Here is a 26,232-nt window from a genome sequence, read left to right on the forward strand (position 1 = left end):
GGCGAGCAAAAACGCTGTCCGGACGAGAGAGGACGACGGAGAGTATACCAGAGCCGCAGAGCCGCGTGTATGAAAAACCGCGAAGGAGCTGAGGTGAAGCGGCAGCCGCGCGCATGCGCGGAAGACCAATAGAGCGTCTCAGAGAGACGCGAGTAAAAAGAAAACTCTCGGCAGACAACGCCGGCAACGGAATAAAGGAAACAGCAAGTAGGACATATCGGAAGGGAAAGGTAAGTAACGAGGACCGAAACGGAACTCAAAACGGAAGAAAAAACAAAATAACCCTTAACGAAGGGGGAATCAATAAAAGGAGGGCAAAACCAAGACAAAAAAAAAAAATAAATTAGCGAATAAGAACCTGCAACAAATACATGAAAAGCAAACCCAGAAAACGATATAGCAGGGAACCAAACAGAAAAATATATGAAATAAATACTAAATAAATATTCAATAAATAGTCAGGCATATAGAATAACGAAATACACTGGATGATACTTATCTGATCCAGTGAGCAGCAAAGAAAGAGGATGATTTCCGGGAGGAGACTGGTTTTATAATGTATACTGTGTGGTGATTGGCTGTTGGGGCCACATATTGTGTTTTACTTTTTTCTCTGTTAATATTTTCTTGCTGCTATTTGTTTCCAGTAAAGAAAGAGTTAAGCAATAGGAGCCTCCGTGTCTTGTCATAAAATTCAATATTTTCTGGCGTATACTTTAAAAAATGCAATAATTATTTTTTGTGTTGGAAAATCTGTGTGGCATTATCCTCTAGTTATATTTCACACCACTGGATGTTGCTAATCCTAACAAGTTTTGTCCATAGAGACATCTAAAATATCTTAGAATTTTTTTTTCTTTTTATGTTCATTTTTTTGGCTTATGCTTTTTTCCAGATTTCATAAAAGAGATGAGCTTAGTCACAGACAAATGTTGGCTTATTTCTTCAGAATTTGATTAATTTTTATGGAACTATACTGTTTAAGTGTACCGTTGCTTCTTTTTATCCTCCATGTACCTTACCAGTGCCTGATTCACGGTGGAATGTGTGCGTGTTCTATGGTTTATGGAGAACTCGACTGTATGGACAATGTGTTCTCGTTTAACAGGTCACAGGTGTCCTTGCAGAACAGACTGTAAGTAACCTTGCAGCAATCTCTCTTATCTGCACACAAGCCACCCACGAACCAGATCTGATATTACACAATATGCAATCATCGTTTAAGCTGTCAGAAGGATGTCTAAATGAGCCATGTGAATGTTGGTAATTTGGAAAGGCCTTTCGAATGAAAATAAATCATCATGTTTTTCTGCAACTCTTATGAATAATTAAGGTTCAATCTGCTATGCCATTCCTTGAGATACTTTCTTTAATGTTTCGGGAATTTAAGCCCTGTAACACTTTTGTAAAATAAAAATAAATCTTGTAACCACGTAGAGATATATGTTGGCTGTCATTGCTAATTGTCGGTTTGTAAAATATCTTGCCTATGTGTATTTTACTGGGAAAACTAGGTCTGTTTAGAGCAGCCTTCTCCTATTTGTTCTGCTTATAAAAGCAAGCCAGATTATCCTGTTATGGCAATGAAGAGGCTTGATTTTGTTGAAATAACTCGTGTTCAAGTAAAAATTCTTAAACATGTATCCAGTAATCTGTCTCGCTCCAGTGCAGACAGAACTGAAGGCAGATCTCTTGTTCTCGTGAGACTGCATAAAGGCAGTGAATCCATAACTTGTGTAATTTATCTTTGGTACAGAAGCCCAACAGACTAGCAGACTAAAGCACTACTTTTTTTATACCACTGTAAAAAAATGTTTTGGAGAAAATAAAATTTGATTGCAGGGATCTTGCTGTTATGGGAGGTGGGGGTGGCACTCACACAGCGAGCATGCGCTTGTATCCAGCATACAGCCCACATTAAAATTCCATATCTGCCTCATAAGCAGCGCCAAAGGTGAGAAACCTGTGCCACCTGGCACTGTCCATTTGCCCAGTTTGCCAGATGGACAGTCCGTGCCTGCTAGCACTTGCTAGGAATTGCTTTGCAGTAATCATTTGTTCTGTTTAAAGGTGCATTCTAGCCATTGTATGCATGGGATCTCTGAGTGGTCCCTTCACATTTTTTGTGGTCACTGTTAGATTATTCAGAATCTTTCCTTATGCATTTGAACCTTCCCCCGCTTCCTAACTATCTGGCTTGCAAGAGATGCGTTCCCCTGACCACATCTCCAGTTGCTTTCAACCAAGTGAAATACTCAACACCAGTCAGCCCCTACACTGGCTCAGCAAGGGTTTAAGAAGACATTACACCCAGCGCACTCTTCAAGCAGCCAATCAGTGGCGTAAAAACAGGACCATAAGGGGGCATTGTGCTGCACCTCTGGAGCTGCAGCTTCTCCTAATGGTTGGTGAGTTAATTTTATTACAGGTTGAAGGATGCATGTTAAAGTAGTTACACAGTACCTTAATATGCATTCTTCATTGGCAAGGCTGCTTGGGAGACTGGAGTGTTTCATTAAATAAGTAACAACGCTCAAAATTAGTCCTTGGCATACTATTTCTTTACTGAGCATTAAGCCTCCATGCCTACACTTATACTAACTGGGAGTGCAGCCTGTAGGGGGGAATATTAATTTAATGATTTATGTGGCCCTTATCATTTAACTTCTCAGATGTCTCTCTGTAGGAATTTAGATTTAATAAATGTCCTCTCCCAAATTAAATAGCATGTTCAGTTTAAAAAATAATATACAAAGAGAGAAGTTTTGATATTAATAGTCTTAGTGCCATAGGACTATGTGGGCTAATCCATTATTCTTTCTTTACAGCCAAAAGCTCATTTAGTTCAAAGTACATGTATAGTTTTTCACAAAATCAACTTATTTTCCTAAAGTTATTAGAGGTTGCCGGCTAAGTGACTAGTTTGCCAACTCACTTGCAAACTTTAATAAACAACATTTATTGTACTGGTTCTGTCTTCATTATGTGTGTTTTCATTTTGGGATCCAAATTTCTTAAAATTCATGAAATAAGATTTATTTGACTCTGCAAATTTGTTTACGTATTCATTATTTGCAATATCGTTCTACGCGAAAAACATTTCTACAATATTTTATTTATTAAATGTACATTATTGTGTTTGTGTTTCATAATAATAGATTAGTTTAAAATTTGGGTCTCTGTAATTGAGTCTTTTGTTTAAGTTGAGACCCTTTAAGGCCAACATAGGGAAAAAAAATGCTATATAAGTGATATATACCGGTATTTAATTTTTTATAACCTTTCAGTTCCTCAATTTTCTCTTCTTCGGATCTTAAAAAATCATAAAAACAATCTTCAAAAGATTATTTTAGGTTCCATTATTTTTTAAACACTGTGTTGGTCTGTCCTTAAAAAACAGCTCTGTCCCTTTTTAATGTATACTGGTATGTCCATTATACACTATATATATATATATATATATATAGTGAATAACAGTATAACTGCTGTGATAGGATGCCCCATACACTATATATATATATATATATATATATATATATATATATATAGTGTATGGGGCATCCTATGACGGTAGTCCAATGAATAAGACCACTTCAAAATTTGAAAAAAATTACTAATTCAACAATTCTAATAAAAAAAAACACCCAGCGCTCAGAACTCTCAAAATGTTATTGTAATATAATTACATAATGTCTGACAATGATGAGGTTTAGTTTATATGATCTTTAACACTTATTCCCGGGAACAGTGTTTCTGCTCTTGAATGGCAAATTTAGGCACTGTGTATTTTTTTTACTAAAATAATTAGAGATTAAAATAGAAAGTGATATTAAAATTAGATATGATACAATTATAAGGGAACCATTATAAAGAATATATTCTCAACAATAACAAAAACAAAACCTCATAATCAAATGCTCAATTATTTAGTATGAAATGCCATTATTTGGAAAATTAGTCCAATTTCAGTATAGGCTCAATGGGTTTCTAATTCAGAAGTTCAGTATATGAAGTCTATAAAACAATATAATCTACTTACATAAGTATTATTTATTGCTTTAGAAATAATCATTTATAAATTCAATATGTATGATGTCCATACTGGAGCAAAAATGTCCTAAAAAAAAGAGCCACCGTCACGTGACTTTGCCTTGTTCCCTATGAGAGGTTGCATGAAGCTTAGTTAGCTCTACGAGGTTAAACTTGATGGACTTGTGTCTTTGTTCAACCTTAATTACTATGTTGCTCTAAACCAATACACACTTCTCCCGCATTCACCTGGGCAAAGAAGAAATACCAAGTAGAGTCATTTACTGTTATATAATTACATTTTGTTTTATTATGTCACAGTGCCCTTTTCTGCTTGCCTTGTAAATAATCATGTGACCCATATTTGCTCTCTTCTCTCTGTTCGGTAGTTGCTATAGTGATTGTTCCTCATTTAATTTGTTTGACATGTAATTGTTCTTTATAAATATGAGTTAATGTACCTCTAGAGAGATACTGTTGATTAGACCTAGAGCAGCATTGCTTGGTTTGATTGGTTGGCCTTCCTAAGTGCATGAATAAGATTCTAAACGAGAACAAAGAAACGTTTTATTTTTTATTATAGTCAAGCTAACGTTTTTTCCTTCTTCATTTAAAATGAAGCACTACTAAAAATCAGTATGCCAAAAGACACAATGTATTGGTTATATTTTGAACATTTTTGTAACCCGAAAAGCTAGAAAGAAATCTGCCTTAAGACTAAACACCATACTTAAATTTTAGTTGCAGCACATACTTTGTTGACGTGTGCATTTGAAATGTACGAGTTGATTTAGTCGAAGTAATTTGCGTGTCACAGAATGGAAGAGAATATGTCACAAATAACTTAGAGCTATGGTCCCAGTGTAATATTCCATAATTGAATCTCCTCATGACTGTGCTCTGCTAATTATTGCATTTCATATTCTCGTAATCAGTAAGGCCACATAAATACTCCAAGGATGTTCTCTCAGGAACACCGGAACATTTAAATCAGCTCACAGCTGTGATTATGGCTCTATAACTATAGCTCTGCTTGATTTAAATGCCTTGGCGGTGCTGTTATTTTACTCTTGGTTCCTAATGCCATAATAGGCACATGTGGAACTTGAAATGCGAATCATTCCATCCTGTAATTGTAGTATGAAAAAATTCCGGGTTAATTGGGTAATTCCCATCAGCACCTCCTACGCTCTTAGCGTTGTGGACGCTTTCAATACATTTCCTCCTTTTCTTTTATCAGTTTATTTGCGGGAGTTCAAAGGTTACATCTACTTCTACAGTTTTAATCTTCCTTGTACACTATATCCTTACTGTTATGCATTCGGTGTAATTGCTTACATTTATCTAGGATCACATGGTGTTAATATGATTTCTGTTCATAATTTAATGACTTGCTTACTTCATTAGATAATAGATTTACTGACAGTCTATGTAGGCAAAAGTCTTCCTGTAATAAAGATCCTTTCCCAGGCATTGAGCCAAAGCAAGATTGAGACTCCATCGTCCCCTAGACAGGAAAGCAGTAAATGGTTCACTCTTTTTAACAAATCATCCCTAGTCAACACCCCAAACTTTTGTGTGAGGCCTGACCCCTACAGTGGGATATGACATCATATCCTGATATTCTGGAAAGTGAGCTATGAGAGAGGTTTGTATTGTAGATACCCCAGTGACTCCATTTGTAGAGGACCTCTGACTTAGCCAACTATTGCCTAGCTGGACTTTGAGAGAACCCATGAACCAACGCAGATCTTATATCCTTGTAAATGAATTCCCAGAATATTTATTCCCACTAGAGAGAGTTAAGGTTGTGAGAGAGTTCTGTTTTTCAGAATATACATTATTTTAGGAATTGCTGTCGCAGTTTTGAAAAAACATAGAAAAAAATGTTTACAAGAATTGATCAATTTTCCATTATTTTAATATCTCTATGGTTTTCCGCCCCATTATAGTACACAATATGTAGTTTTGGTGATAATGTGACATGTTTAAAACGGCACAGGGTTGCTTTTTCGAAGCTGCCATTGCCACACATGGAGCTATAGGCCATACCTTAAACCAAATGACATACAGTATATAATTAACTTGTGTTATTTGTATCTTGACAGCGGAGACAGCCATCAGTTTGCATTGATCTCTAGGTACCGACAACCAATCAGCTTTGTGGATACAGCGCACCAGTCGGAGTGACTGGTTTTAAAATGATTAATAGGTCTCTCTTGGAAGACATCTTTATTAACTGTGATCTGATAATGCCAGCTTTAAGGCTTCTTCAGCTTAGGAATCAATGGTGTTCATGAACTTCATTGTCATTGATACAACCACCACAATACCTCTCACCCTTTCTCTGTGCCTTATGATTGTCACCCCATTCCCTCAAGATTGTAAGCTTGTGAGCAGGGCTCTCTCCACCAAATGTATCGGTTTGTCTTAGTCTGTCAATTCTCGTCTTGTCATACCCCTTGAATATATGTATTGTATTAAGCACTGCGTAAACTTTTGGCGCTATATAAATAAAAGATAATAATAATGTCCCAGTCAATATCAAAACAATGGAGTAAATGGTAACTTGAGGGCTTTTATTTACAGATCACTGCTGTGTCTTAGCTAATAATTAAAATGAATAAATAATCACAACAGCAAATAATGAGTTTATCATACAATTTGTGCATTGCTTGTATTGTAAGTGCACAGAAACAGAGAATTGAAATATATATATATATATATATATATATATATATATATATATATATATATATTAAGTGAGATACAGTAGTAAGTTATTTCCTTATTTGTGGTAGGGGTAAAACATGTGCAAAACTCCCAGTGGATCTGAATAGATGTAAAACTCGCACAAAGCACCCAGTGGGACTGAATATGTGTAAAACATGTACGAAACGCACAGTGGGTCTGGATAGGTCCTAGATCTCAAAACGCCTTAGGTAGGAAAGGTTTGGCATATCAGCTGGGTTATGATAACATTTGTTTTTTCTTATACATACATATCCATGCTGACATATTTACCCATACATATTCATACTCACACACACTTACAGATACACATCCATGCTCACACACCATTTACACATACACACTTACACATACACATCCATGCTTACACACAAACATGTATGTTCACACAAAGTTACATACACATCCATGTTTACATACACTTACTTACACATCCATGCTTACTCACACTTACACATACATGCTCACACAAAGTCCGGAAGGTCAGACAGAGCAAAACACACACTATGGAGCAAGGTAACTCTACAACCGAGCAGAGAGGAGAGGGCAGGTCACTTTATTTAGGGAACGCCTTCATCACCAAAGCTAGGTGAAATGGTCAGGTAAGGGGTATGCACAGGGTATACGCATGCACGTATGCAGGGACCAGAGCTGTTGGGTGCACAACCCTTCCTCTAGGTAAGGTGAGGAGCCATTACTGTGTAGCGTTGCTGCGGTGTGATATGTCTGTCTCAGAAAGTTTCCACTTCCAAATGTGGATTTCAGTAAAGCAGTCATAGCATAAATCTGACAAAATCCAAATTATGAATTGTCTGTTGTATTCAAGCCGATATTTAACCTGTGACCAGTGGGGAAAAAAAAGGACAATAAGAAGTTTTTAGTTTGTGTGAACATAGAAATGTATCTTTCACCCTAAGACTCTAAGATGTAAAATCCCCGTGGTATGAGTGTATAAAACATAATGTACTGCAATGAATTGCATGTCCCTCTGTCATTTATTAAGTTGCTGTAGCAGTTTATGATGCGTGCATAGCTCTTTTATATCTGTCTTACAACAGTAAAAATGTATTTTATGACCAGTGTTGAAATATTAATGCAATCAGGACTATGTTGAGTATTAAATCTAACTCAAAGTAATTGCAATCAATACAGACAAATAAATAGATAAGATTCTCGTGCCAGAACATGAAATACAATGACAGGATCTCTGAAATCTGCTGAGTATGAAACCAGCTGAGCAATGCACACAACTGACAGATTTAAGAATAGTAAGACATAGTACAAATAACTTAGGTGAATGGTACCAAAGCACATCTTCTACGCTGCTTCTTCTGATCTGAATATTCTGTGGTCAAATAAGGCAACAGACATATTATTCTCAAATAGTATATGCTGCTTACTAACCAAGTCCTATCCGCCACTGTAACAATATTCTAGGAATTAAATAATCTAATTGCTTCTCTAGGGGGTTGGAGACCAGAAAGGTTTATATGATTCACACATCATAAATTTGTGCTACATCATGTGTCTAGGTGAATTATTTTTATCTCTGCCGCTAGTTATTCTTTTTCGTAACTTTAGCTCCTAAGGTGTCTCCAGTCATGTTTCATCTGTCGTCCTTTGACTGGTTAAGTTCTTATGTTTGTCTAATACCTGCCGCTGAAATTGAGATTATCTTGATATTGTCATTTTGCCATTCAATACCTACACTGCCTATAGATAATTTAGGTTTCTTTTCTACCTGTCTATTGAAAATGAGTTGTTGCCTAATAGAAAAATCTGTTTCATTTACTCATTTGTTGGCTAAAATAATCCTCACAAACAAAAATGATAATTACATTTGCATATTTCTATGTATGCCTTCAGCTAAACTATATAAGAAAAAGCAGCCTATTTCCTTGGCCGGGGAGCAGCAGTAAAGATAATTGTTGCCACCACAGCCCACTGGGCATTGTCCGGTTCACCAGATGGCCAGAACGGGCCTGATTATGTACATTTACCCAAGTGTTCTATTGGTCAGTTTTATGTGAATAGCTGGGTTTTTAGGGGACTTTAGAAACGATAATCTTTACACTCTGGAATGTATGAGGGAGCCATTTCCAATACAAATTATGTATAATTATGCATAAATAAACAAGTTTTCCTGTTTTTTTTTTTGTTATGGTGATATACGTTAATGAAAAATATATTTCCTCATCCTTAAGGGGGGTGTAGATTCCCACAAATGTTATTGCGAAAAATAATTACAGTGTAACAAATTATTTGCCACTTTTAATAGGCCAACGTTCCCTGAAAATATTGGTACTGTTCGTTTTTTTCCCGCTCTTTGATGCTCTCACCTTTCGGCCTATTGGTCCAAATATATTGGTACTTAACCAAGTTGATAAATAACACCATGTTTTCTTTTGGTCATGTGTTTCTCTTTAGGAGTGGTGGAGGCATGTCTGTTGCATCTCTTGAAGCGGAGGGCGGCCGGCTTCCTGCGTAGTGATAAAGTTGCTGCATTGTTCATGAAGGTCGCCAAGACTTGCACAACGGCTGCAGATATATGCAAGAAAGTTCAGGACCTGCAGCAGCAGGGGGACGGGAGGTGAGTCTGGCACAGCTGCTGACACTTAGGGGCTTTTATGGTGGTAGAATAAATAACTCAGATTCATCTCTGGGGAACTAACCAACTAACCAATATCTTGAACAGCACCTCTTCATTGTTAACAGCTCATTAATGCATAGTAATACAAACTAATTTGGCATAAAATACTACAGTGAGATGAGCTAAGATATCCAGGACCATCGTTATACCAAATAGGGTATGAGGCAAGCTTCTGCCCCATGACCCCCCAGCACAATCATACCTGAGTATGCGGCGGAGGTTTCATCAGCCGATGGCAGAGATTTCTCCTTCACACATTGCATCCCACCTGCGCATCACCTGCTGGGGCAGACCACTGGGATATGACAGGTGATGTGCGGACCACAATGAACCATTAATGGAGAGGTCTGTGCCAACAGTAAGGCTGTCCTTTTTGTTCTGTGTTAAATATGGTCCCTGAAATATGGTATGTATGTAAAGGTTACTCCCCATCCTCTTATTCACCAAAGGGCATTTTAAAGAAGTCTTTGTACCTGGGAAGGCCCGCAAGACAACATTGTATTGTCCAGGGGAGGGGGACTAATGTATGACAAGCCAATTCCTTGCCTGGTTCTGTCCCTTTCCACCTTCCATCTTCGTAGTGCTATATACCAGGCATGTATATCCCTGCCTCCTCCCAGGACCCATATGATCTAGGAAGAGAAGCGCTCCAGGTTAGACAGCATATCCAAGCCCTATAATATATCCATATGTAGTTAAACTACTGGAAGTGTGATCTTTCTTATAAGCTAAAGTTTAATCATTACCATAATGACTAAGTCTATGGAAAAGTTAATGAATTCAGGTTGAACTTATAGTTATAGTGCTTATGGCTCTTCTACAGTTCAATGTCACAGTCACTCACAGGCTTAGTAGAAAAAAACAAGAAGCAATCCTTCTGGCAGTGTATACGTTAATCATTTCATACAATAATTCTGGCATTTTTACAGTTAAAGGAATATTGGCATGCAGTGCACTCACACAGCTAAATGCATCATAGCATGCAGTCCTCCTGGCAATTATACAGTTAAATCAGAAATATCCATCATTTTGCATCTGGTAACATATTTATGGCTTCATCTGCCTCCCAATTTAAATCTGTAGCAGACATATTTTTGTTTTTTTTTCCTTTGTCTTGTGTGTACTGTCTGTCCTGGTTTTCCAGATTGTTTATGAAACAAGACTTTTTGATAGATCAACCGGAAAACAAGTGTGAGAAGTTCACCCGTAACTATTTTTCAATCTGTCAGTGTACAAGTGATAATAAAAGCTGTACGCCGAAAGACAGATCATTTTAATTATTCACTGGAAAAACAAAGTGATTAAATTGGCTCTTTTCTTAAGCAAAATACTTTGTTTTTTTATGTGGCTCATTTTATTGGTGTTGAGTGAAATTCTAACAACCAGGTGAAAAAATACATTTTTATTTGAGATTCCTTCTAATTTACCTTTCAGCAGCTCTTGTTAGTTACTATTCTATACAACTGGTATTAATGACAACCTCTATCTCCGTAGAGATAAGACACTTGTGGGGTACAGTTTGCATCATTTTATACTCATTTTATTTATTTAGAAAAGCAATATATCTTTATGGAACCAGAATTTAAAGATAACTGGAAATCATTTTGAAATACTTTTTGCAAGAATTAAAGGATGCCAAACTAAAATTTATAAAAAAAATGATTTGTAATATTTTGGTGAAATTAAAAAAGAACCGTCATCTGAAAAAGGGGAGAAAGACTATTTAGAATGATAACATTTCTTAAATAGTCCATTCGTTTCTAAAATAGTGTTAATCACATTTTTTGAGTGGTCACATAAGTGTAATTACCGGATTCCAACCTTTCTGATCCCCTACGTCTAGCTGATTATGCTGCTTCACAGATATACCTGATCATATTACTGTGGGCCAGTGTATCACATATTGCAGAATTACTGTTTCTATTAGGTACAAAACATGCATTTTGACTTTAGTACATAATGCTATTCATGTTAACTATAGTAGCATGACCAAAGCATAGAGCACAAGAAACAGTGATTGCAAGGATTGTGCCAAAAGAATCCTGAGTGCTCAACATACACATGCAATATAAATGCGACATAAACAATTATATATATATATATACATATATATATACTTGCATACCCTGTACATCCACATCTGCCATTCCATAGTACAAAGTGCATTATATTCAATAGGAGTACAGTTGGTATTAACAATAACATTAAGATAGGCAATAAACAATTTGACAATACGATTGACACACATTAAGGCAGGATACTGGTACAGAAGAAAAATAGAGCACTGTTCTTGTGAGCTTACAGTCTTCTGTACTTTATACAAGAGAACACCACGTTTCCACCAACAAGTTCTACCTGTTTGGTGAATAAGAAAACCATAGATGGACCATACCTGAATATATAAAACGCAACTGGTATTAGAAATGCACTTAACTAACTATGGTCCTAAAAGTTGTTTTAGGGGGGGTGTCCTTATTTGTTTACAATTATTTTGTACTTTTCAGTTTTATAGATGTTTTGGTTCCATCCATCATTTGTGTTCCGTAACTTATTACAAGGCTACAAAGCTTCTTCCTTTAGGAGCGTACAATAAATATTTTTTGGACTAGTTAAACGTTATTTTTTACACCATTTATATTATACTTGTCAGTTTGATGATTAAATTGGTGATTAAACTCAACCTCTAGTGAGTTGTTTCTGTGATCTATTTTAATGTATCTTTTTTAAGAAATCCAGATTGTCTACTAGATGTGAGCCTTTAAGCAAAAACATGGATATTAAGCTATTTACCGGTATATAAAATCCTTTATACATAGTTTAATGTCTTGGATGAATTATAGGAATCGCCAGAGTGCTCATTAAGATCTATTTGACCTTAATTTTTTTATTTAAAAGTTAGCAAAGCCCTGAATAATGTGTTAGGAAAGTCTTTAATAATATCTACCCAAAGGACTGTCAGGATGTTCTTGGGGTAAATGAATTTAATTGGGAAGTTAAAAGCACATTGGATAGAAGGAAAGTCAAGGATGATAAAGTGCGCTATAAAGTGTAAGTATCTATACTTCAACAGAAAGCTCATTAAAAACTGGGGGGGGTCATATAGAAGAAGTTTTAAGATGCAAAATTGAGTGCTGACCACTTTTGCACTGGAAAAAAAGCCAGCTTCTTGCTGTTGTAAAGGTATTTGCAATAATTGACATACCTGATCACAACTATTCTACTTATTTTGTCTTCATAATGATCACAACATGTAGATTAGATATGGGTCTGGCATATGGTAGTCGCATGACCGTAAACACTATACTTTGCAGCAGATTGGTATAAAATACATGCACGCCTTATGATGCAACATTACATTACATTTTACTCGTACAGCAGGTTCCTTATCAATATTCGGCAAAAAGAGTAACACAAGTAAGACATACTGCTTGTGTGAGTTTACATTACAATCCATTAGACACACATACCTTTAATTTACAAAACAAAGGCGAGCTTCAGGTCATTTACATCCACACCAAACCAGATTAAGCTGCCAGTAAATGGTTTGAGAAAAATATATTAATCAAAAATAACCTTGTATTTGGACCTTTTGAGCCATACATTTTTTCCCCTTCATCATTTTGCTACAAATCTTTTATCCTTTTTTAACAAAATTTATTCTCACATTGTTGAATTAAGTTACGGTTAATTATTTTACTCCACAACGGATCAGAATAATGTATTTCTCTTGGGACGTTGCAGCCAGCAAACACCTTTCATCTTCATGATCTATCGCTGAGTGACTCACAGTTTGGTAAATGTCCCATTTCTAAAGAAGTCCTTGCCAGATTCCAACAGTAACACAGACTTACCCTATTACGTATGGGCATCCAGTTTGGATAGAGCCTGGACAGCCTTGCCTTGGGGCAGTAGAATACCAGCACTGGTCTTAAGCTCCTAAGCTTTCAAATGTTTTTGGGTTGTGGTGTTAGGTGGACATTCCCTCTGCCCCTCTTTCCTCCCCTGATGTCCCTGCTTTGTGGCAGCTTAGAATTTTTGGTGGTTATCAGAGTATGTATGTAGTGTTCTACAACCCAAAAAGTCATAATAACTGTTCACATGAAAATGAATTTAAAGGAGGCCGGTGAGATCCTCTCTTTCCCCAGCCCTGTGTGCAGTAGAGGCTTATCTTGCAAACTGTTGGGAGGTCACATGGAAATTTTACTCCAGATTGCATTAAGCGTGCTACTTATTTCAATATGATAGGGTAATATTTGGAGCCGCCAGCTAGGAAGGACATTCCTGACTAATTTGTACTTTTATACTGACAGACAAACATGAGTGTTTGGAAGGACAGTGCTCATAACTGTTCAGTACTGAATGTTTAACTAATTCATGCACAATCTTGTAAACCAGATACATTAATTTTGTGCTGATCCTGATTGTCTCCAAGAAAGGTCCAGTCATTCCATTATAGTACATCAGCAACAGTTATTATAGATTTGCAAATTTGCCCCACAGATGAAAACAGATGCTAAATGGAAAAGAATAAAAACAACCGGATAGCATTCAAAGCAAATGATGTTATTTTAATAACACCACATTGTACAACAGTACAATAAAGATCTACATAATAAAGCTTACGTTGTGAATGATAATATGCTAACATATTTCTGCATTAGGAAAATTGCCATGAAATTCCTCCCTTATTTCATCCGGTGACCAGTATGTCTAATTAATTAATTTCTACAGAAAATCCTGGTACAGATCTACAGAACTTGATTTTTTTCTTAATTACAAAAATGATTTTGTTTTTCACCATGGTCATAGCATAACATCATGATGTGATGATGTCATAAACCCCAAGAATGAGCATGTACCTCTGCACACTCGAACCTCTTTCTAAATGTAAAAAAAAAGGTTAAGTAGCCTCTTTTAACCAGGAGCCTTTTGCTATCCCCTTTGTTCTTTCATCACATATACGCTGGCAGGTGACCTTAATGAGTGGATATCATATCATACCTCCGCCGTTCACCCAGCCACATAGGCTGCATTATGGGGGTAAAGCTATTGTGTCAGCAGAGGAATGCTATTGTCCTTATCCCTGGGCTATAAGCTGGGAAGTGGAACGCTGCACAGATCTGTATTCTGTCCATTTTGTGTTTTTCTAGGAAGAACCCCTCTGGTGGTCAAGAGTCCTTAAAAAGACAGGGCTCAACGACAGGAAGGACTGTCGCACTTACCCCACAAGCCCTTAAACATATTTGGGTGCGTACCGCCCTGATAGAAAAGGTACTGGATAAAATTGTGCAATACATCGTGGATAACTGCAGGTAAGCAATAAAACGGTAATACATATGAAGTGTTTTATAATTGTTAACTTATTGTAAAGTGCTGCGCAATGCAATGGCAGTATATAAATTAATATGTAATCATATTATCAAGCATGTCTGCAGACCAAGCAAGTGTAGCAGTGGCAGCGTCTGTGTGTGAGGATCAGGGGATAATACATTAAAATCCAAGTTGTTCCTCAAGTTTCAGAAGAAGGAAAACTCAATACAGTGTATCTGCAACTGGAGACATCAGCTCAAAGTCTCCGCTAGCCAAGTGTTGGACCATACCTCTTGAGTTGCACTAGAGTTGAATCAAATCGCCATCTTCATTCAAACTCATGCTACTGATCATAGGATCATAAGAGGATATTTCAAGACCTCCCTCAATGTCTATATCTATGTACAGTTTAGTGAACACAATGGGGCACTAGGGTTAGTTTTGGGAGTTGGGCATTCCTAACCATTTTTGGTTATACAACGTGATGGTAGTTGTTGGTAACTAGTCACTCCTAAGACATTACTTTATTGGAATAACAATACGCCTCACAATTTGAGGGGTTTTAAATTGACTACCAAATCTGGTCTGGTGCTCAACATAGAGTGGATAATTGGAACATCCTCCCAGCAGAAGTGATAAAGGCTAATACAGTAAGGGAATTAAGACATGCATTGGAAAAGCATATGGCTATCTTGAATCTCAGATGAGATGAACATCTGATTAAGGTTTTAGTCTTTACAGCTGAAAAGTGGGCAGACTAGATGGGCTGAATGCTTCTTGTCTGCTATCAGATTCTTAGCTCTGTGTTCTAGGCCAGTTTGGCTGCTCCATTGGAGCTCCTTGACTCCCAAGTTGACCACAAAACATACAAATAAAAGGTGCAAGTTGCAAGCCAATTTCAACCAGCCCCTACATGTAATTGTGTATGTCTTAAGTATACGTGATCTATATACAATGCCCAATTGGTATAATATATATAGTACTTTTAAATATCAAATATATTTAACTATATGTAAGTGTGAACAGGTGAAGAATTGTTTCCATCTAACTCTATTTATATTTTTAACATAATTTCCTATTTCCACTGGGGGTAAAAGTTTATATTCAAATCACAAATGGCATTTTCCAAAGTCAGTGTATTACTGTCAACTGAGTGTGCAATATTCACTCAAAATTAAACTCGTTATTAAACATGATGAGAACGGAAGGCAAATTAAGTGTAAATTATATAAAAGCACTAGTAAGAAAATTTCCTTTACCAGCTCCTTTAAAACAACTCCCTCCTCAACTGCAGCTTAAAAATTAAGTTCTAATATACACTATGACCCCCATAGATATATACTATTGTTCTCTTTTCTTCACAGCAAATATTATGAGAAGGAATCATTGATGTCGGATGCAGTTTGTGGTCCTATTCTGGCTTCTCTTCTGGGTAAGGACATTGTGTGGGATATTTTGTATAGTGAGCCTTGACGTGGCGGGTGAGCTTAATTCTGCTTTGGCCAATTCATAGAACCAAAACCTCTCATTTATATTATGTTAACATATTTGTTGCCAACTTTATTAGGGTGAGAAGCGCAGACAGTTTTTGTTTTTTCAATTTATGTTTGCAAATATTTGTTTATCAGTATAATATTTGAGCATATGTACAAACTATTAATTTTATGGTTAAATTAAGGGTTAAATGTATCAGATATGTCACTTTTGCAAGGGAGAGTCAAGAAAAAAATCACATCCCAGAAATGTTCTGTTTAACTTGGGCTCAGTTTTTATTAACGTGGTATTTACATTGGGTAACAGATGCCTGTGTCCAATATCCATCCCGGTATCCATCCATTCAATTGGTAGCAATTAGTACTTTTTCCACAAGGTAGATTTAGATTTTTTGGAATTTAACCCGTCTTTTCTTTGCAGTAGGGCCATGTGCTTTGGAATACACAAAGCTAAAAACAGCTGATCACTACTGGACTGATCCCTCTGCGGATGAACTGGTTCAGAGGCACAGAATCCATGGGACTCATAGCCGGCAAGACTCCCCATGCAAGCGTCCAGCACTAGGTGTAGGTAACCTGGTCATATGCTGTGCAGATTATAAATCCAAAACATAAACTTTTCGAGATCTCTTTCCTACTTACAATTTTAGAGTTGAAAAGGATTTATTGATGTAACAGATCCCCCTGTCACCTGCTTAACACTTTGAATGGCTGATGGGTTTAAGGGACATTGGTCCAAGATCATTTATTCAGGATTGAAACTTGAAGTTCAAGTTGAAAATATTATTTTGCTTTTTCAACTCTAATACCAACCATGCAGCTCTGTCACATCCATAGACTGAAGAAGAAACATGAAAATAAGCTGTAATCTGATTGCTATGACCTGTCAAACTAAACTCTGTATGTTAAGCATTTTTTTCTGTATTCCAATTATTATGTGAAATATGTTTTTATCCGTAAAATCATTTAAAATACAAAAATGAAAAAAAGAAACGAGGATCCTACAAGTATGGATTCAAGGCGTTTAATCAGTTGGTGTGAATTTACTTGTAGGTAAAATATAAAAATATAAATTTTATACTAGAGGTGGCACTTTGCCCAGACATTTAGGCACTTCTAGTCCCCCAGGTTGTTGTTTGAGGGAGGAAACAGGTAACAATGTGATCTGCTCTATGGATCGCGAATCCCCGATGTTCTAATTCTGTGCATTGGAGCTATCTGTGGTGCTGAAGGATAGCATTGTATGCTGTGTTGTTTCTGTGAAATGCGTGGATTTAGCAGATTTTTTTTTAATTACATTGAGCCGCTAAATATATATCTTGTAAAAAATAACTCTAGATTGCTGTTAGGTTTATGACCTCTTACCTACAATAACGAACATAGGCAGGATATTTGAATATGTCACACTAAACCATGAAACATTCAATTAAGTTAATACAGTCCTGGATCTGTCCTAGGGTTTCATGTGACAGATCAGCTTTAGTAAGAACTAGTGGTTATAGCAGTGTTTTAATAGGGTATTTGTTTTAATGTGCTCTATGTTATGCCAAATTAGGACATTTATTATGGTTCGTTCTATACCTTGCTTTAAGATTGCGTATAGTTTTCTCTTAGGATAGGTAATTAATTGGTTTATCTGTTCAGTGAGCAATTCATCAAGTCAATGCCTGGAAGCCCGTGTGTTATTGTCTTTATCCTCACATTGATTACTTTTTCCAGGAAAACCTTACTACACCAATGCACAGAGCCATACATTTTGCTATCCCTTTATATTGTGAGTTACAGAATTGTGACACATGCAGATGTGTAGTAAATAATGAATCTGTGTACCTCTTATTGATCTGAACATAAGTAACTTTTATCAAACAGAAGAGTTCAGCACATTTCCCTCTCTAGTAATCATCTTCAGGATCGATAGGTCCAAGCCATGGTTTGTGTTCCAATATTATGGAAAATAAGGAGAAAGAACCCAACTCCTGTTCTAAACAACCATAAAACTAAAGGCATACAATATATCATTAATTTAGTTTTTTGTTATTTGGTGGGGAGAGGGTTCATGTGTCACCCTGCACCCCCCTGAATCAAGAGGAAACGTGCAACTAGTGGGTTTCATGGATCTGCCAGCTGCTGGCTTGCTTCAAGTGTTAAGTCATATAAATGCAAGTTGACAATAGTGAATATGCAGCACCAGATCCATAATTCTCTTATTCTTCATCGGCTATGTCCATTCACTAAACAGCTAGTTGTGGTAGGATTGAACCCTCCATTTTTCTAATGTAACTGTGCATGATGTGGGAGAAACTCACTGATTACTCAGCTCATCTGCCTCACACGTTTAGTTTGTCTCACCTTGAGGATCCATCTAGGCATTCTCTGCATCTCTACTTATCGCCGTGAGAGCTCATTGTGTTCGGTTTCCATGTCCCTCTGTTAAAAAATCAAGATAGCAGCTTCTAGCAGCTGCTGTGATGTGTCAGACTGCACCTAATGAGGCTTTAAACATCCCGATATGACTTTGTCCATAACCTCCTGATGGAAGGATGGCAGAAGATGGTAAAATTAATAGTATATAGTCATAAAATAACATACTATTCCAGTGATACTAAACTCAGTGTCATATTCACTTAAAGACTAATTGCTATTGAATAAGCTCACCTGCAACTTAGATCACCCCAGTTATGCGTGGACTTTTAAGTAGCCTTCAGAAGACTTGGTACCTGCATTAGTTTTGTCTTTGGATGTCTAAAGTAAATATAATATATAGGCTATTTGTCTGGGATCGTAAATATGATGATAAGCCGATAAATCACTTCTTTAAATGAACATATATCCTCTAAGTAATTTATTATCCTATAATATCATAGATTAGGCAGTGGGATATTCAATTCTGTTAAATCTTAGAACGTTGATTAATTAGACTAATTCTTCTGAGCCTAGTGCTCGCTCACTATCAACTGCTTTGCTTTATAATGTAAGAGCAGGGCTCTCTCCACCTAATGTATCGGTTTGTCTTAGTTTGTCAATTCTCGTCTTGTCATACCCCTTGAATATATGTATTGTATTAAGCTCTGCGTAAACTGTTGGCGCTATATAAATAAAAGATAATAATAATAATAAGCTGCACTCCTGCTCTTAGTGATGACTAAACGCTTACTTACAAATCCATCTTTACCAAATGCCACAAGTATAGCCTGAGTGATTATGATTGCCTTCATGTAATTGGACGTTTCCGTAGAAAGATATTGTAAATGTAAAGAAATATCAGTAAAATCCAGTTTCAACACAGACAGGGGAATACGGATACGTTGATCATCTGCAGTATTTTCTGACCTTTGCTGAAATTTGCCTTTGCTTTGGAAAAGCAAATACCATTTGAATTAATTTGATGTGAATGAAGTAAGAGGCCAGTGTGACTCACAAATGGTTATTTATCTGGGATCAAATAAAAATTTACAACATAAAACATTAATTATATGTAGTATAGAAACATAGCTTCCATGCTTGAGAAGTTATCAATTCAATTATGACAGCATTATTTAGATTACTTACCTAACTACTAGAGATGTTTCGGAAATCAAAATGCTATGTTTATAATGCAAAAAGAAATAAAATACCAGGACCATATTTAGATAAACGGACTCATAATTACCATGTCTTGCCTTCCCATTACAACCACGTTCTAATCCCTAGTCTTGTTTATTCTCACTTACATCTCTTACCTGTTACATTTTCTGACTAGTGTTCCGTCTAAGGCGAAAAGTCCAGCTATAACTGTTAGAAAAGTACTTCGCAACACAGCATCTTACGGGTTTGCATAACACATTATGTGCAAAGCTGTGTAATTCATTTTAATATAAATTTTCACGATTTTCGTGTCTGATTTCTCACCTTAGCAGAATTAGGGAGAATAGGCAAGCAAACAGCAGAAAGCAGGTTTTAGATCATGAAGCTCAACGCAAAGCTGCTTACAGAAGGATATTGACATTTCTTTGACAGAGTTCGAAGGAAGGGCTACCAAAATGGTGAATGGCTTGTAGGGTAAAAATGATCAGGAAAGACTAAGGAAACTCAATACCTATAGTCCGTCGGAAAGAAGACACACGAGAGATGTGAGAGAATACTTAGATACTTGTTAACAGGATTTAACAAAGGACAGAAAGGAAGATTATTTCCATGGAGGAGAAATGTTAGAATAAGAGATCATAATGTAAAACTAGAGGGCCAGAGGTTTATATGTAATATAAGGAGGTTTTACTTCACCTAGAGTTGGCGGTAGAGAAATGGAACGGACACCAGAAGTGGTAAAGACTAATTTAAGGGAATTTAAATATATATTTGATAGGCATAAATCTATCCTCAGTCTAAGACAAAGGACTGATTCAATTCTGAGTCTTATAAGACTCAAAATTGGCTGACTAGATGCTCTGAATGGTACTTATCTGCCGTTAAATTCCATGCTTCTATGTTTGTATAGTTCTGTGGATTGTACCCTGTGAGCTAGCACTAGGTGATTGTATGTCACATAAAAAAATCTCAGTAAGCCCTATCCTATTGGCATGCTCCTTGTCAGACACAAAAAGAGAAGGTCACTTAACATATTGGGATATATGTAACGATCATTCATCCATCCATCCATAACATAAGTAGTTTTTCAGCCACTGAGTGTGCTCTATCTAACTGTTTTGTGGCCATAGAATAAAAGAAGTTCAGGCATAGGTGCCGTGTCTGTGCAGGGTGCCCGTCTGCTGGAAATCATAGGTTTAATCAGTCATTTACTGAAAGGTAGCCGTTCTGCTGCTTACCACTGGGGAAGTGAAGCTTTCTACAACTGGCCATTTTAGTAAATTGAGTACACTTAACACTTACAAGATTCGATATGTTTTTACAGATCAAAAAGCGTCATTCCAGTGGCAGCATGTCTGAGGATAAATTTGCAGCATCAGCTAGAGAATACGTGGAGTCGCTTCATCAAAACTCCAGAGTGCATCTTCTGTATGGGAAAAACAATGTTCTGGTGCAGCCAGTAAGTTTCCCGTCACTTAAGGTTTTATCCATAGTCAGCGAATATGGGTCAGATTACTTGATTTTGGGAAGCCTGGCAAAAAAAATTAAACATGTAAACAACCATATTTATTTATTTATTGTGTTATTGTCTTTCCTCTAGAAAGAAGATATGGAAGCAATCCCTGGGTATCTCTCCTTGCACCAGAGTGGTGAGAACCTGACATTAAAGTGGACACCAAATCAGTTGTTAAATGGAACGCTAGGAGACAATGAGTTGGAGAAGAGGTGGGAATCCCAATGCATCCTTTGGGCTATTAATATAGTTCTAGGCAGCAAGTGGTTCTGGAGTTGTTGCTGCATTTGATTTGCAGTGACGTTTTGCTCTCCTTTGGTGCTGTGCTATGTTCTGCAAATTTTTCCTGTATTGTCAGCTAGAATATAGGTTTCTCAACCTTTTTGGTTAATATGTTCTTTACCTATATAACATCCTGTCATAACTGTTAATTACCTAATACCAGAAGGGCACTATCGTAGGGCAAACTTTTAAGAGAGACAGCATGCCATCTATGTGGGATCAGAGATCAAGCGATGCTTGATTATAATTAATATCAAGCATCACTACAGTTTTCTTTGGAGAGCACTTTATTTAACAATCATTAGTATTTGGCTGAGACCTGAAACAAAGAAACCCCATTATCTGTAACTTTGTTGCTGGTGATTACCCTAAGTGCTCTTTTCAGTATTTCACAAAACATAATACAATCTATTAAATTAATTTCTTACCTTTCTTCCAATTTGTATGGAAATTAATTCTTACCTTCAGATGAAGTACTTGACAATATAGAAACATAACTGGCACCACGAACTTTTAATTTTAGTCATTAATGCAGTTGGAGGCACCATGTGGGTATACAAAGGATTAAAAGCATTGAAAAAGTACCAGTTGTATATTGGATGGCCACCAACATTCTTCTAAGAGCAAACAATATACTGGCATTAAAGCATCTTTCTGAGCATGACTTCAAGGATTCTAAATTTTTAGGGACCCTAAGTGCCCAAACCTCATGGATTCTCTGTCTAACAGAAACCAAATGGTTTATATATGCAAACAAAGGAACTAAATACATTTGTTCAATTTTGTTTCTTTCTCCCCATCTCCAGATGGGACCCAATGGATCCAGTGGAGGTTCTAAGCATCTTATATGATATATGGTTCAGTTGAGACTTAGAAACATAAACTTTCATTACCTTTTTTTATTATTTTAATGTTTTAGTGTTTTATTTTGTGTGGGTCCCATCATTTGTACAGCAAGATCTAAAGTCTGAAGACAAGACCTCACATGTTAAAACCTATCTGAGGCTTCTTTATACTGCTGCTCCACTAAAATGTATCACAGATTGTTTTGGCTTTTTTATACTTTGAATACAGTTTACAAAGCTAAACAAATTCCAGGACCCAGACAGGTGACATATGTAACATCCTATAATGGATGCATGCCTTACTTACTCCTTACTTATAATTGTTTACAACCTTGGGGATAATAATCTGTATAATTGTGCATTTATACCTTTTTTCATGAATTAAAATAAATTAAGCATAAGATCGCATCATATAAATTACTACTGTGAATTAGGTGGGATAAAAAATTGTGTCTTGTAAAATATACATTACTTTATGTATTTTATCATTGTTTACAAGCCCTAACTTTTTCCATGAGATATACAATTACAGATGTATATTTAATAACAAGTAATTAAAATAGTGACTGGAGATCATGGATCATGAGGACCTTATTAGATGACACATGGACACGTTGGTCTGTGCGCAATGAGATCTCCGATACACAATAAAAACCGTCCTTCACTTTGTTTTGTTGTTATGTGCGGTAAATAATCACACTCAGAGTAATCTTTTTCCATTTCTCTAGTGTGTTCTGGGATTACGCATTGATCGTACCCATAAGTCAGATCGTCTGCATCCATTGCCATCAGCAGCGTGAGTATTACAGAGTATATGAAGTAAAGCAACCTCATTATGCGGTTTATCTTCACACATTAAATACCACGGGGATAAATGTTCCAGTACACGTGAAATGAGAGGCTAATCTTTGTACAGTCTGACTTTTATTAATGAAATTAAACTCAGAACATGAAGGACAGGGCTAACATAACTGTACATGAATAATCTTCACTTGAAATCTGCACACATTGGGTTTATAAAGTGTTTGGTGTACGTGGGTATACATATATCAGTGGTTTTATTATTTGTACCGATACATACACACCTATACACCATGTATGTGTATATGTACACATGTTCTTTTGCTTCCATGTTTTCCTTTGCTTTATTTATCTCTCTCATGCCCTCACGTTTCCCTGCATTTAATTTCTTTGTAACCTGTGGATTTTCTACCTAGTTCTTTTTTTTTGTTTGTTCTCCGTGCAGCAGAAAGTAAAGGAGTCCTTGTCTTGGTGAGTCAGGATGGCATTCAGAGACCTCCGCTCCACTTCCCCCCAGGAGGTCATCTTCTTGCCTTTCTATCTTGTCTGGAAAATGGACTTTTACCAAGAGGACAGTTAGAGCCTCCGTTGTGGTCCCAACGTGGAAAGGTATGTTTTAGGAACAAAATATGTTTGCTAAAAATACTTTGTGTCTTCAGAAATACCATAGTCACGTGATAAAGCAGTTATTTGTTCTGTTTATACAAAAGGAAACTTGAAGCATTATCTATAAATTCGATGAAATTATGTTTTTGTTTCGCGAGTTCACAGTCAAGGAATGTTCTTCATTCGTATAAGTGAAAGGTTACAAGGGCATATATTCCTTTAAATGTTATGTTGCTTTCAAAAGAAGATAACATTAAGCGTTTTGGTTATTCTAGTTGGTTAGATCCCACAGTATATAAATTGGGTTTCTATTTATTGCATCCATGGTGAAGAATGAAGAATTACGGCCATAACATTTATGTTTTTTTACACCTAAAGTTAAACTTCAGTTCTCCTATTTAGTTAAATGTCCTAATTTTCCATTTTTCATTCCTTTACTGCAAGGCTTTGTACAGCCCATGGGTGCCTTTTTTGTAGCAAATTCGTAGTTTTCAGAGTAACCCCACTTTCCTCAAATTGGTTACATGATTTCTCTAAAAATAACTTTTTCTTTTAGGGGAAAGTATTCCCAAAACTGAGAAAAAGACACAGTTCTAACAAATCGGTTGATATGGATGAGAACATTGTGGAAGAGATATACACAGACTATGTCTTCAGGATCATCTATGCAGGACACAGGCATGATAACAGTAAGATAGCCTCTTAATATTGTCACAATATTAACGTAATTTATGCTAACCATATCATTATTCTATAGGCACAAAAACACTTGGACAAAAATAACAGTATTATTTTAACTTTGTCAGTGATCTGGTTTTTAAATGACTAGTGATAGATATTCTTGGGAAATTAGGATGTTTTTCCTGGTCATACCTCCCCTTGTAATCTCTCTTCCATCTTCAGTGGGGTCAGGTTGGGTCTTGCATTGGCAAGAACATAGCAGGGACTAAGTTGGAAGGAACGTAGCACCATCACCCGATTCCAGATATCACTTAACACTCGTGGAGGCTTCAGTGGAAAAAACAGTGAGCTCTCGGATCTTGTATCAAGTGGTCAATTGGAGAATTTTTTTTTATTTTGTACACCAGGAAGAAATTCTGCAGTTAGCATGCCAACATTTTTAACAGAGTTATTTGCATTGAGACAATATATAGCACACTCAGAAGCCTTTCAACTGGCTTAATTCCATCTGATAATTTTGTTAGGTATGTTATGCAGAGTAATTGGGCCATGGCACAATGTAAAGATCAAATTATCACATTTTATGACACTGAAAAACAGGATTAAATTAAATTAGTGCTAGATGGAGAGGTGATTCTTACATGCCTCGGAACTGTAAAAACTGTAAACTGTAATTGTAAATAAGACAATCAACACAACCTAAATGAAATCCCACACTTATACAATGCTTGGCGTGGAAAGCACAACACATATATTTGTTAAGCAAATGTATAGATACATTTCTGTTGAAAACAAATATTGTCTTTGCATCTCTAGCATCCGCATCTGTGCTCTGGATGCAATATCTTGTAGTTAGCAGTTTATTTTATATAAGGAAAGGCAGTGATGTCACCAAAGGTTCTGAGACATAGAACACAAACAGAGGTGGTTATAACTGAAAGGAACAAGAAGAGGAAAGGGATAAGGGCACTTGGAAAAGACTAATGGGTAAATAATCTACAAATAACCTGAAAACCACACCGGTAGGGAATGGTCACGCAGGGAGTGGAAAATAGGTAGAGAGAATTAAACAATATTCAGATGGACGAGATTTAGAGCGAAGGCCAAAAAGTTGAAGAAGAAAGTGAAGCAAGGCAACATTAGAGAGGTAAAAGGTAGTTGGAGGAAGGGAAATGACTGGATTATTAGAGGAACAGATATATTCTGGAACCCGCAACCAGTTCCCCCACTATTGTATTCTGCCGTCCTGTGGACAGTTATCTGTCCTCTTCATTTACACAGTTAAGTAACAGTCTGTTGTTAGAGACCGCTTTACACCTGGTTTCAAGAAATGCTTTATTATACAGTAATACAACGATTTGCAGCATCTCTATATAATTACCAGTCTAAACAACACAGCAGGTTTTATTTTAAGTGTTTTTGGGCTCCCTCTGAGTATAGCATTTCATGATTATATAATTGTGAGGCATTTAATTAATTCTGTGGTGATTTTGTTTGCTTTTTGTAGTCAATTTTAATTATACAAAAATCATTTTGTTTACATTTTATAGCTGCTTATCATCTTAAATGTTCCAAACATTTATATATTTTTTTTGTTATTAAGCCAGTTACTTTTAATTGGTGAATTGATATTTATCATATGAGGCGACTTTTGATTAGATTTTTTTAATCAATGCTTCATAATATTGAGCTTTTTCTTCGATAATG

General features: G+C 36.4%; 1 protein-coding gene across 2 annotated transcripts in view; it reads left to right on the forward strand.

Moving 5' to 3' along the window:
* The window catches only part of SGSM2 (small G protein signaling modulator 2), a 115,267-nt gene that overhangs the window by 67,984 nt on the left and 21,051 nt on the right, over positions 1-26,232 (forward strand). Inside the window, exons 3-11 of one of the 2 annotated variants that reach the window (XM_053457153.1) lie at positions 9,208-9,370; positions 14,581-14,742; positions 16,105-16,172; positions 16,655-16,800; positions 21,122-21,256; positions 21,398-21,522; positions 23,166-23,233; positions 23,684-23,847; positions 24,401-24,533. In XM_053457153.1, the coding sequence (XP_053313128.1) occupies positions 9,208-9,370; positions 14,581-14,742; positions 16,105-16,172; positions 16,655-16,800; positions 21,122-21,256; positions 21,398-21,522; positions 23,166-23,233; positions 23,684-23,847; positions 24,401-24,533 (1,164 nt within the window). The remainder of the gene's footprint in view (positions 1-9,207; positions 9,371-14,580; positions 14,743-16,104; positions 16,173-16,654; positions 16,801-21,121; positions 21,257-21,397; positions 21,523-23,165; positions 23,234-23,683; positions 23,848-24,400; positions 24,534-26,232) is intronic. The other variant, XM_053457154.1, reaches the window with a different exon arrangement.

This window comes from Spea bombifrons, chromosome 2 (genome assembly GCF_027358695.1).
Source record: "Spea bombifrons isolate aSpeBom1 chromosome 2, aSpeBom1.2.pri, whole genome shotgun sequence".
NCBI lineage: Eukaryota > Metazoa > Chordata > Amphibia > Anura > Pelobatidae > Spea > Spea bombifrons.